Genomic DNA, 14,459 nt, shown 5'->3' with positions numbered 1-14,459 from the left:
CAAAGAAATCAGAAAAGCCCACTTGAATTTTCAGCTCAGGTGAGCTAAAATAATCCTTCATTGCAATGTTTTGTCTCTTTGTGTGGTAAGTTTTATTGCAATCTGACTATAACTGTACAAGTAGTAGCCTTTCAAAAGAATTTCACATAATTTTTTTTTTAATTTTAGTATTATTATAAAACCATTCATCAAAATATGTATATGCATGTATTTATATGCATGTACGTTACATGTATCATGTAACATTTGGTTTGTGTTTTGAACCAGAGGCCATGAAATTCACAATTCTGAAAGAGGCACCTACCCCTGCGACATGAAATTCATAATTTCAGGAACTTTGATGAATCGTTCATGAGAATTCATGATGTATTCATGACTGGTTCATAAAGATGGTTCATGAATTTTATTCATGAATATATTCATAAAATGTAGTTCATGAACAAATGATGAATATATATGAATATAAGTAATTTTCTGAAAACTAAGTTTAAAAACAGAAAAAAACGTTTAGTTCAAGGTAATGAATGTTCATGAATTTTCATGAAGACTTAATTGACACAAGCGATTGCCAGAAAACACTCATAACTCCCATAATACAACTTTTGCATGCACATGTCCACTGTTGAACAAGCCCCTGGTATAATCAGGTCCAGTCCAAAGACTATTTCTACCTATGTAGCTATTTAAACCTACCCAAAGTAGCTATTTTTACCTACTTTTTGCATTACTTGCATTTTGTGGCCAAACGGCCGAACGGCGCAACATGGTGAGTACCAAATTTCTTGCTACAGTCACACTAATGATGAATACAACAAAACTTTGACCAAAAAATGATTACTTCATAAATTAACAATTTTGCATAGTAATTAATGCAGAATTGTTAATTTAAGACGTAATCAATTTGTGGCCAAAATTCGGTTGTATTCATCATCAGTCTGACTGCATTTAGAAATTTGGTACAGTGGCGCCTCGTTTATCCGGACGCCTCTGTCCCCAACGAAATCGTCCGGATAAATGAATCGTCCGGATAATTGAATCACATCTCAAAAAGCACTCTCTAAGTATGTACATTGTATATATGCACATTCTTGTTTCAAATGTGACAGCAAAGAAAAAAAACTTTTAAATTATATTTTGGTTTATTGTTTTAAAAGCAGTAATTGATTTAAGAAAAAAATATATTAAAATGTAATTTACACAATAAAAAAAATGGATGGGCAATTTTATGCTGAGACCTATTTTAATTCGCCTTCTCTTTGGCCTGTGACTTCAAGGGCTGAGCAAATTTTGATCTACAGTTGTTTTATTTAGCCATATATTATAATTATTGAAGCTCATATGATATGACAGAACTGTTCAGCATCATCATTAAAAATGTTCAAATATAAACTAACCCTGTATATTCCCCGTATATTCATTACACAGGGTTACTATAAAATTAACTGCAAGCTTACTCAAAGTATTAAAATCACTCGTAAACACAAGCCATCTTCATGATTATCCATATTTTTTTTCTACAAACGCTAAGTTTGAATTTCGATCATTAAAAAATACCTTGATAAACGTAATCAACTTCTGTACGTAACGCCAGTTTTATATAATTATCTTTTCTAAAGCAATGGACGTTTGTAAACGGTAGTACATTAAATAGAGATATTTCTTCACTTATGTACGTATGTTTACGTTTTTAGAAATGGAAAACAGTATTTTAAACTAACGCAATCAACATGATAAAGAGCATTACGAAATCGCTCGTTATTTAATTATTTGTTCATTTTATTTACAACTCTCCAAAATTCTCCTGAATTTACCGATGTACATACGGTTAGCAATATGATTTTGAACAGATTATTATTTAATTAATGCACAGTGTAAGCTAAATATTAAAGATAAACGTGTGATTGAATTAGGGTAAACATGCTAATAATAGATGCTATTGTTTGTAGGTCACAGGTAACCGTCTTCAAACTGACTGCATGGCCATTGTTTTTACAACAATTAACACGTTTGCAAGCGAAGTGTGAAAAAGTCGTTTCTTGAAAAATTACCGTCCGGATAAACGAGTCATTTTTCAATGAACTATTAAGTTTCTGTAGTAGAAATTGACCGTCCGGATAAGGAAAACGAATTTCCGGATTAATGAGACAAAATAACGTGGAAAAAATCGGTTCCCAAAAAATATTGTCCGGATGGTGAAGCGTACGGATAAACGCGGCGCCACTGTACTCACCATGTTACTGCAAAAAGTAGGTAAAAATAGCTACTTTGGGTAGGTTTAAATACCTACGTAGCTATTAATAGTCTTTGTACTGGACCTGATAATTAATTACATGTTAAATCATTTATCTACTATCTGAAAAAAACATAAATCATGAAATCTGTAAACATTCCGTGTTTTGATTATAATTAAACAAACACTGCATCATCATAGCCAGCAATTTTTTTTATTAAGGACATACGCAACGTAGTTTGAACTTTATTGTCTTTTTTCATGGAGTTGAAGAGTTCCAATACTTAAAGGATCTGTGTATTACATTTTAATGTCTATATATGCTGTTGTACACTTCTCCTAAAAGAAGTTTGGATAAACAAAACATCTATAATACATGTTTAGTAATTTTTATATATTTTTCTTTGAATTATACAAAAATTTTCATCTACTGATGTCTTTTCAAAACCCCTGGTAATGCATGCTGATTTTTTGTCTACGAACATCTGATGGCACTATAATCTTACAATAAAAATATCTTGAAAAATTATCAGTAGGTAAGGTACCTTGCGTATGTCCTTAAATTACCCATATTCCTTTATTATTTTAATTAACCAGTTACATTGAAAATGTGCTTTAAATAATCTCATTTTTCACAACGCAACGTACTTTGTTCAACCGAATTTTCTCTAATGTCAAAATTAAAGCAAGTTGTGAGAAACTGAAACAATTAAGAAAAAACTTCGTAATCTTCTTTAAAACACGTCATATATTTATTTACAACTAAAAAATTATGCGTCTTATCCGTACTGTACTATTCTTGGGTCGAAACACTTTATCCCCATACAAAAATATTGATGTAGTTAAAAAGTCATACTTTTTCCATGCATCGTGTGTAAACGATACAACACAGATTGCATGGTTGTGAAGTATCTATGACATGATCCACATTCGTATTTTTTTCGTCTCCCATACCGATACGTCCTCATAGTTGTTGTCCTCCGGTTCCCTCGTCCGTGGCCGCCATACTTGTTATGATAATACGAAACGAAGACGCTCATTGATGACATAAAAATTTTCTTTGAATTCATTAATTGATAAAAATTATATTGATTTTTAAAATTTAATTCCAGTAAAAAATTATTCAGATAGTCTTTGTTATTTATTAAAATAAAAATATTGGGAATTCGAAACTATATCCTAGCTCTGCCTTACATTTTTAAGAACCCAAGTTTCCATTGGTCAAGACGAAAGGCGCAAACTTGAAACGCGCAAGACGTTTGAAATGTGAATTGATAGAGTAGGAGGATCGAAAGCATTATAATTAGCGTAGTCATTCTTTCTCAGCCTCTTAAGGAAATAACAGAATACGAAGAAGGAAGAATATATATATTCAGAAGATCAATCTACTTTGCAGCCATAACTTCAGAGATTAGTGGTGAGTTACAAAAAACGGTAGGCAATCACTGATTTAATCATTTAATCAGATATCTGTCGGTAGATGTTACTCTATTTGTTAAATTATTATGCTTTTTTTTAAATGAAGACTTTGCCAAACTTTGCTTTGAGTGGGTATCCAACCAAAGTAATATACATTAATTATAGATAGGCTAGTTTATTAAAACATTCATAGGCCTATTGACGGGTACAACATGACAGCCGAGGGAAAAAGGCAAACTTCCTCTCGGACTACTCTATGGAAGAACTGCCACCCCTTCTAGATCTGCTTATGATGCATAAAACTAAAATTGATAAAACTTGCAAGAAAAGTATAAGTTCTTTTCCTGTATCTTTAGCTAATGGCAGGGAAGGGGATAAAACCTAATTTTGGTAAATTTACAATAAGAATTCAAAACTTTTAGAGTATAAATTTTTTTTTGAAGGGGGGGGGGGGGGGGGGAGGTTCCTGACCACTTTTACACTTGTAATCTAATGGTGCTTTAATTGATTAGATAAGGCACATACAAAGTGTTTTGACCCAAGACTGTGGATGGTAATAAGAGTTGTGTAAAATGAAAATTCTAAGTTAAAAGTCATATAATTGTTTTATTGTTAATTTGTAGATGACAAGAAACATCTTGAGAAAATAAAAGAAGGAATTGGAGAATTTAACCATACATTTCAGGATGCATCAGTACGTATGAAAAGTTTCTTTTCAAGTGTAAGCCAAACAGTTCAACTCTCTTAAGTTAATCTATTACAATAATTATACTTTCACAAATTAAAATGATTACACAGACACAAATAGGTTATCATTAAAAATGAAAATATTTTTTTCTAAATAGCATCCTGTTCCAGCAAACTATTTTCAAGGCATTCAGCAACAGAAAGGCAGTCACCACCTGCCACATCACTAAATACTACAGGTAAATCAAGCAGGTTAATGTACTGAGTAACCTTTGAACTGTTTGCAGCATCTCTCTGCACTTACCTTTTTAATATCTTTTTTTTTTAGGGAAAAAAAATCTTATTTTTGTTATAAATTGCCTGAAAATTTCTTTTAATTCTGTTTTAATAGGCACACTTTCTTCAGAAAGTGTCACTGAAGATTTGAACCATTAATTTAGGTCCAGAGAATCTTTAGACAAAGACAAATTTGTACTTTTCATATTTAATTACGTTATAGTGTTTAAGCCATGATAAACTTTTAAGAATCATTGTTTTAATATTGGATGACCTACCCCAGTAGTCCTCGGTAAATTTATGATCCCCTTTGCAGTTTCGTTTGCAACTTTATGTCAATCTGCTTTGGTAAATGTAACTTTTTAGCATTACATACCAAAAGTTGCTTTTAATACTACACTTTTCAGCTAAATAAAGAGTATACTAGATATTTATAGATGAATTTTTTAAGGTGAATGTTCTTGGCAACCTTCATTATAATACCATGTTTCAGTGTAAAAATGTTAAAGTTTAAGATTTGTTAATTCTCATTAGTTAAGAAATGTAACAAAAATCTTCATGGGCATTTTCAGAAAATCTTTGTTCTTGTAGGAAAAAGAGAAGCAGTTCATAAATGATGTTGATGAGTTGAGATCAGAAGATAAGAAACTCTGCAAAAAAATCCGGACTCTTGAAAAAACAAAAGAAAGAAATGAAAATATGAATGATATTCGATCAAAGGATCTAAATGATGAAATTCTGGAAATTCCAAATGGAGAACCAAGAAGAATCTTGGAATTGACCATTTCTGCTCGAAAATGCTTGATAGCCCTCAAAGTTGTTGCCCTATTGCTAAACAGACTTTTCTCCTAGACTGGAATTAAAAACTGTTCCATTTCTGGCCAAAAAAAAACCCACTTTGAAATATGCTGAGGCAGGACCCCGCCCTCCTCTTGACCAAGTAAGGTTTAGGATTCTGCACAGAGTCGTGTTTGAAATTTTTCATAATTTTACCAGGAATGAACTACATGTACATAAGAAATTCAAAACATTCAAAAAGTTGCAAGTAAGTGGTAAGGCAATTGCAAAGCCTTCAATACTATGAAAATGTGTTGCCATTTGAATGCTATTTTTTTTTTATTTTTATTAAAAGAAGAGGGAGCTCAAATTCAGCTAATATCAGTTCTTTACGTTTGTCTGTAAACAGTGTTTCAAGATACTTCAACTCTTTCTAGTTTGTCGCTTTAAATAAGAGTAAAATAAGATATACATGTATACATAATTATGGTTATCAAATTATCAGAGTTGTTTACTTTAAAAAAAACATTTTGTTGCCATTGTTGGAAAACAAACAGATATTTTGTGAAATCTTTCAAGATGCTGTATTATAAAATATCTTCTTTTACAGTTTTTTGCTTGATTAGACTTCTTGCATTTTCATGAATAAAAGTGAATAATAATATTGCATTTTTTGTATACAAATAAGCAAAAATATTCATGAATAGTTCATGAAATTTTATTCATTCATGAACATTCCTGAATAAATTTTATAAATTATTCATGAACAGTTCATGAAGATGCAATGAACTTATTATTGGACAATTCTTAAAATGATGAATCTTCATGAATATGACTCTTCATGAATTATTCATGTAAAAATATATTCATGAATATTCATCAACTTTCTTTCATGAATGAAAATTCATGATTTGAAAATGTCCAATAATAAGTTCATAGGATCTTCATGAACATTTCATGAATAAAATTCATGAATAATTCAAGGAAAATCATGAATTATTCATGATCATCTCGCAGGGGTATTGCTCATCATAACTATACACTTGGCATGCTTAGTTTGACTACTTAATGCCCAGAGGCAGAGCAGAGGAACAAAGCAACAAGAGGCCCATAGGCCACAACACTAACCTGAGTCAATATGGCCCTGCTGTTCTTCATCAGCAGATTTCTTTTCCTATTTATTCACATGTAAAGCTTTCATCATCTGCATAGGGCATACCCTACCCTCAGGTGCCATGTTTTGAATGAAATTGAATCTTAACTCTCTGAGGATGCTTCTATATTCATAAAACTAATCATGGCTCTGCTAGTCTTGTAAACAGATTTTAAAGATGTCTGCCACCCTACCCTGGGGGGGGGTTCATGATTTGAACAAACTTGAATCTACACTACCTGAGGATGTTTCCATATCAATATGACTAATCATGGCTTTTTTGTTCTTGAGAAGAAGATTTTTAAAGATATTTCCTACAAACATGTATGTTCTTTTGTAAAACTTTGATCCCCCATTATGGCCCCACCCTACTACTGGAGGATGCCTTGAACAAACTTGAATCTTCCATATTAATATGACTAATCATGGCTTTCCTCTTCTTGAAAAGATCTTTAAAAGATTTTTCCTATATACATGTATTCCTATTTGATCCCCCATTGTGGCCCCACCCTACCCCCGGGGGTCATGATTTGAACGGACTTGAGTCTACACTACCTGAGAATGATTCCATATCAATATGACTAATTGTGGTTTTGTTGTTCTTGAGAAGAAGTTTTTAAAAAAGATTTTTCCTATATATTCCTATGTAAAACTTTGATCCCCCATTGTGGCCCCACCCTACCCCTGGGGGTCATGATTTGAACAAACTTGAATCTACACTACCTGAGGATGATTCCATATCAATATGACTAATTGTGGCTTTGTTGTTGTTGAGAAGAAGATTTTTAAAGAATTTTCCTATATATTCTTATGTAAAATTTGAAGGAGACTAAATGTCCTTGGCAAAATCTCTTGGAGAGGCATTTCAAAAAACAGAAATTTTTGAGTATTTGGCATTTTTCTCTTTTTATTAAAATACTGTAAACATTCTTTTTTCCACAGGGTCATAATTTGATAGAATAATCCCCAGGTAGAAAATAAGGCCGATTTTTGAACAGCCATTGTATATATGTTATATGCACTTTAAATAAGCTCTGACAAATTTCCATGGAAAATGTGATCCCATACATATCATTAATTAATTCCACACAGAAAAATGTACATCTACAGTGTTTATAGATGCATTTCAATTACATAAATATTTCTTACATTGTCATCCTGTAGATTTACAATATATTGGAGGCAGGCTTTGGAGATTTCATTGAAGCTGGACAGGAAATCCTCCACTTGATTGGGATCTGATAGTTTGTGACTGGATGTCTTGAACCAATGTTTTTTAATTGTTTCAACACTGGCATTCTAAAATACATGAAGGCAATCTTTTTTAACTTTTCCTTACTGCAATAATTAGAACAATCAATGAATCAATCTTATATCATTGTTGAATTGAATATTTTATTCTAACTCAGTATATGAAATTATGCTAAACATGAGGCCCAAGGGCCTTGAATCACTCTTCTGATAAATTGTACAACCTGTCACTTCTATTTGAAGCCTCTGAGTATCCTGTATATTCACATCAAGCCTTGAAATTCCAAAACTAGGTCATCATGACCTACATTTTGGTTAAAACACTCTAAGAACCAAAGATGAATCAACTGAAAATAATTGATGATTCTAAGACAATTAGCATCTGAAATATTAAAATATCATCATAAAATTCAAAACGTAAGTCACAATGACCTACTTTTCAGTTGACCTACTCCGAAGACTCAAGATGCATCAACTGACAAAGTTTGATGATTCTATGCCAATTAGTACCTAAAATATTTAAATATAGCCATAAGATTTTAAAATTGGGTCAGGGTGACCTACTTTTCAGTTGATATACTTTGAGGACTTCAGATGCATCAAATGACAAAGTTTGATGATTCCAATTCAATTAGTACCTGAAATATACTGAAAGGAAAAAGAAACGCAGGGTAAACTTTTTAGGTGAAATAAGGTTACATGTATATATTTCAGATGTATTTTCCAGTTTTCCTATCTAACATTTAAAATCATCTTTAATAAAAATGTAACCAAAATCTCATTTGATTTTTCCCAATAATTCATGAGTTATTGAAACTCACATGATGGTACCCCCAAAAGTCAAAAATGAAAATTCTCATTATCTCACATGTCTCCATCGCGCATCTGTCACACCCTTGATTCTCCTTTGCATGGAGTTCATCAGTGTGTTTATCCTTCTAATAGGGATATTATTCAACCTTTTCCGAGAAGGCAGCCCTTAGTTGATTGAGACCAGCTTGGACATTTTAAACCCTATCGTCCATGTAGTCCTACAGGCGTTTGATGCGAAAAAGATGGACTTGATGGAGATCAGTCAACTGGATGAATGTGATTGTTTTCGAGGAAATCTTGACAAACCCTGGCAGCATTGGGAGGGGAGTTAACATGCCCCAAAAATAAGCAAACGAGGTATGCATGCGCAAGTTAGAGGAACACTTATGTAAAGTTGATGAACTCACAAACCAAAATTGCGCTATCGATTTCCTTCAGTTTTGGGGTGAATGTAACGATTATGATAGCCTGCTGTATTAATAGCAGTTTTAGAGTAATGTGTTGGTGATTATACAGGTGGCAGGATGAATAGTCCGATCTTGATGTGGCACTGTTATGCGTCAACGTCATCATCACGGTTGGTTGGAAACCATCTATGCCCTCTCGAAGGACAAGTAAGATGTTCTATTGTGGAAAAATTCACAACAAACTGCACAGAAACCTGTCGTTGCCTTTGTCCTTACTTAGGCAATGCAATAGCCAGACCCCATGGTACTTCCGTCAACCGTACCTTGATTTCAAGAAATGCAAATCAACTGTAAATATCGAGTGCAGCAAATGGTACGAGATGTGTTGAAAAACATGTCGTCATCGATATGCACACGTATTCGGCTTTTTACCACTTTCCTTATGTGACATCATATATTTCACGGTTGAGTAGTTCTGACCACTGATTCTAATGCACAGTAACCAAGATATCCCTCTGACAAATTTTCATAATTTTCGGTTATACAGTCAAAAAATTTTCCCACATTATATTACCCTGCATTTCTTTTTCCTTTCAGTATATTTGGTGTTGTCAAATTGGACGATTTTTAGTAACCGGTTACTCGCTTACTTTTCCGATCAAGTACCCGGTTACTCGGATGATTTTTCATTACAGTTTCCATATCTATTATTTATCTCATCCTTTACCTATCAGTAGAAATAAAACAAATATACTGTATATGAACTATTTACAATTACAAACTTAAACACATACACAATATCTTCAAAGAATTTTGATTTTAGATGTCAATCGAAACGGACAGTTTGTTTTTGTTTAAGAGAATAATTTTATCGATACACGAAGAAGACAGATACATGTATATAGTCGTCAATCACCATTTTCACAATGGCTCTCATTATGTTTTTCTTTTCAGCCCCTAATATATGTCGCGATCAAGGAGAATTAAAATACCCATAATCACTGGTTGATTTGTAGAGTGTCCAGTAAATCGCTGGTTTCCAAACAATGTTTTAATCTTAGGTGATTTAACATATTTGTAGTCCCACTCGTATACAATAACTTCGATTCACATAATTTACATTTTACAGATCTCAGATCAGCTGTTCTTTTAAAATACTTCCAAGCTTTATATGTCTGTGGTGGCATCTTATTAAATTATGCTCCTTTGACTAGCACAGGTGTAAATGAGGTAATTATAACTGAGGTCTTCAAATTTTTTATACCCCTGGCAATCAAAGCTATCAATTAATATATAGAGTGTGAAAACTAATCAAAACAAATCGATCCTATTTGTGAACCACTAGTCAAGATCAAGTCTAATGGTAAATAATTTTAGGTAAATGTGTTATACATTTATAAACCATATAACATTTATTTTCTACGTACAGGTGACTCTCGATCTCTCGAAGTTCAAGGGACCCTAAGAAAAGTTCAAGAGATCGGGGGGTTCGAGAGATCGAAAGTGAATAAAATCTGGAATTTTCAGTTCCGATCATCATTGTTCTACTATTATACATACCGGAAGTATATGTTGATAATGTCATTACACGTTTTCATTCGTATTTTACAGGTAATTCACTTGATTTCAACAACAATGATCGTGTTTTGAATAAATAAAATGATTCATTTAAGTTTCAATATTTATTTGTTCTCATTTCATGATTACATTAAACCTGAATAGCAATTGTCAATTTTGCTAACCCCGGGCGCGGGCTTGATCGGTCCTTCACAAGATTGCTCATAATCGGTATACAATTCTTAAGATAGGATTTCTTGTGCAATATTTGCCAAACAGGGATTGTGTAGACTCTAATAATATTAAAGTTCATAATCTATGAAAAATTACTGACACCTCCCTAAATTATTTTCTCAAAATTATCGTCTCGTCCAGTCAAAATAAGTTGTGAAGCGATTTGTTTATAATTTACCAATTAACCAATTCATTATATCGGACGACTCACAGGTGTAGTATCATCTATGTAAACACCCAATTAACACTTCCATCCCAGCCCCAGGTGTTCACTGTTATCTAGGTAAGTCCAAGCTGAATAAATTTTACGCTTGATTGACGTGTATACATGCGCAATCAAAACTCCGAGAGATAGAGAGTAAAAAACAATGAAATATGTGTAACGGGAGCCAGGTCCTGGTTCGAGAGATAGAGAACTTTGAGAGATCGGGAGTTTGAGAGATCAGGAGTAAATTTGCTTAGTTATATAGAGGAAAAAAACGGGACCGGAGGTTCACTTTGAGAGATCGAGAACTTCGAGAGATGGGAGTTCGAGCCACTGAGAGTCACCTGTATTTACTATGTAAAATGTATTTTTATCCGAGTAATCGAATAGCAGTTTTACTAACCGATACTCGCATCGTTTGATGGTTAACAGGGTACTCGTTGACAACACTAAGTATATTATATACATGTAAAATTTTAAAAGTAGGTCACTTTTCAGTTGACATTCTCCAAAGACCAAAGATGCATCAATAGACAAATTTGATGATTCTAAGCCAATTAGTCCCAAAATATTGAAATATAGCCATAACATTTCAAAAGTAGGTCACGGTGACCTATTTTTCAGTTGACGTTCTCTGAGGATCCAGGATGCATCAACTGACAAAGGATGATTCTCTATAACGCCAATTTCCGGCCTACGATAAAATCACTTAAGAATGTGATTTTATGTAACTTTAATCATTCTACTTCATGATTTTGATGTTTGTTTTTCAACATCGATCACCTAAGTAACCTGATTAGAGATTACAAATGTGCTGTCAATTAAAGAAAAATTGAGGGTAGGTCTATTTACATCAAGTTTCTATGCATGTTTCTGAATGTAAATGATCAAAAATTGTTAATTTATGTCGGAAACATATTGGACTTAAGTAATAAATGTGAAGATTGTTTAATTTTGGGTTTAAAATATATTTTTATAACAAGAGTTTGGATGCATTCACATTTTGCATATTTTGAATGTAAATCTTTACAAAATGCACCTCGTATGATGTTGAAAAATGTTTAATTAGCATTTAATTAAAAGTATTATTTCATATTTGTTTATATTGTAATTGTGTATTGTTTGTATAGATGTGGCACCTATTTTACGCATAAAATGCCCATGTAAGAAATGAGGTTTCTAAGCTTCTATTGAACTATAAAAGTAGTGTATCAAATGTTGAAAGCATTGAATGGATTTTGTTTGTGATTAAATAAAAATTAATTTGTAATCAATAAAATAAATTCTACATTTGCAAAAAATAAAAAAATATTAATTTACAGGATGAAAATATTAATGCAATTACATGTTGACTATTCATTTAAATAGTCAGTACATAAAACTCAGAACGGTTGTATTAAAAATATATATATCGACGTAAAATAAAATAACATCGTAAGAATTGCTTTGATTTCATTTAATTACACATGTAAAACAATATATTTAATTTAAAAAGCTATCTAAACTATAATACATAAATGTATGTATAAAAGTCGAGTCCCCCTCCTTTTCTAACAGCACTCCATAAAATGGAGTAGATTTTCAACAGTTCCTAATTCCACTACGCATATCAGAAGTTTTAGTATATATCCTTGGACTAACGAAGTTCTACACGTCCCAGGTACAAAATGGGCCCTAAGGGTTTGACGCTCCTTTCGCACCCTTGAAACCTAAGGGTAAAATTTCCTTTTCTCAGTGCCGCGTCAAAAACTAAGGTGTTTAACACGGGTAGTGACAGTTTCTTTGCTAAATCCTCAGCATTAAAAGTAAATCATCTTTAAAAAGGAGGTCCCGTCCCACGGTAAGCGTTGGTCAATAATGAAACCATGCATAAATCAAAATTTGATACTTCACCTTAAGTGGATGATCTCTTTATCTGAGTGAATAATTCTAAAATGGCGTAAAGCAGCATTCAGTTTTCAATCACATGTGACATTTAGGAACCCCTCTCCTCCTTGGAATTTTATTTTCTAAGACAGAACAGCTGTTCTCGTAACTTATATTGATGCTACCAAAGATGTGTGGTAAAAAGACTGAGTCCTCTCATCACCCAGTTAACAAAGAACATGGAACCCATGTATTTCATACAGAAAAGTGTCCTTGTAAAAGGTTGAGGCGAAAATTCCCATTATGAAACCATCCCATTGGAAATTCCCTATCTATATAAGTTACATGTGTACCCATAGAAAAATAAGTTTATAACACAAATAGCAAATGAATCTTCTTGCTACAACAAAGATAGCTTTTATCATTTCTAGAACCAACAGATATGCAGTACCCCTTAGGAAAACTAGCATAGATAAACTAAAGTATCATTATAAATAATAATATAATAAATAACTTACATTCACGCCTTATAGTCTATAAAAAGTTGGGTTTTTTTTCGTTTTTAATTTCTAGCAGATAATTCAATGAGACTTGTCTTCACGTGTAATTTCATTACATCCAGTCATTTCAGTCCTTTGATTTTAGATTTTTTAAAGAAAAAAGTTGACATTTTTTGAGTAAACATGCATGGCTTATAACAATTCTTTGTAAATCAGTAGAAATATGTACTTTAAGTGAAAGTTTATAATAAGAAATAATCTACATAAGCTAATATCCTTTATTATGAGTAGTTAGCTTTTCCTGAAAATATCGTAAAAATGAAGTGAAAAGTTTTTATTTACATGTCATAACCACCTTTAACCAAGTTCATAATTTGGTAGTCACTTTTTATGTTTATTAGAAGTTTACAAACAAATTTTGGTGTTGGTTAAAGGTGGTTATGACATGTGTAGGAGTTACCTAACACACCCACCCTCTTGAGTTTTCCCATTGCCCTAATGCTAATACGGACCGATAGTACCTTACTTTGTGACCCTATATCATAACAAATACTATTGTATCTTTAACCAATCAACATTATTCAATAAATTGGAACATTCACCTACTGATTCATGCAATTTTTAAGGGAAAAAGTACTATTTGAAAATTTGAAGTCATTGTAGGCCGCAAAACAGCCTTAAAGAGAATGATCCTTTGATGATTCTAAGCCAATTAATACCTGAAATATTTAATTTATCATTTTTAATATGTATTAATGCACTGAAAATATATTTTTCTACCTGAAATAATGCATACAGTCCTTATCATTTACTCGTAGATCAACTGAGTAGGTGGAAATAACTTAATAAATCTATATAATTACACAATATCACCATTTTCAGAAAACTCAGGAAATTCAGATTAAAAATTAGCAATGTTTTTACAGGGCTTGAATTTTTATCTACCTGATGATGCTTCCATGTCAATATAACAAATGGCTTTGTTGTACTTGAGAAGATTTTAAAAAAATTTTCCCATATATTCCTTTGTAAAAATTTGATCCCCCATTGTGGCTCCTCCCTATCCCAGGGGTCATCATTTGAA

The 14,459-nt window shown here is 32.4% G+C and overlaps 1 protein-coding gene across 5 annotated transcripts in view; it reads right to left on the bottom strand.

The window, feature by feature from the left end:
* Positions 1 to 14,459, bottom strand: part of LOC133190566 (uncharacterized) — an 83,550-nt gene that overhangs the window by 35,876 nt on the left and 33,215 nt on the right. For all 5 annotated transcript variants that reach the window (XM_061326265.1, XM_061326263.1, XM_061326260.1 and 2 more), the window contains exon 5: positions 7,692 to 7,841. In XM_061326265.1, the coding sequence (XP_061182249.1) occupies positions 7,692 to 7,841 (150 nt within the window). The remainder of the gene's footprint in view (positions 1 to 7,691; positions 7,842 to 14,459) is intronic.

The sequence above is a fragment of the Saccostrea echinata genome, unplaced genomic scaffold (assembly GCF_033153115.1).
Source record: "Saccostrea echinata isolate AGI-Se365-2 ecotype Australia unplaced genomic scaffold, CSIRO_AGI_Sech_v1 ptg000022l, whole genome shotgun sequence".
NCBI classification, from domain to species: domain Eukaryota; kingdom Metazoa; phylum Mollusca; class Bivalvia; order Ostreida; family Ostreidae; genus Saccostrea; species Saccostrea echinata.
The sequence above is the reverse complement of the archived record's forward strand: the minus strand, read 5'-3'. Positions and strand labels throughout refer to the sequence as shown.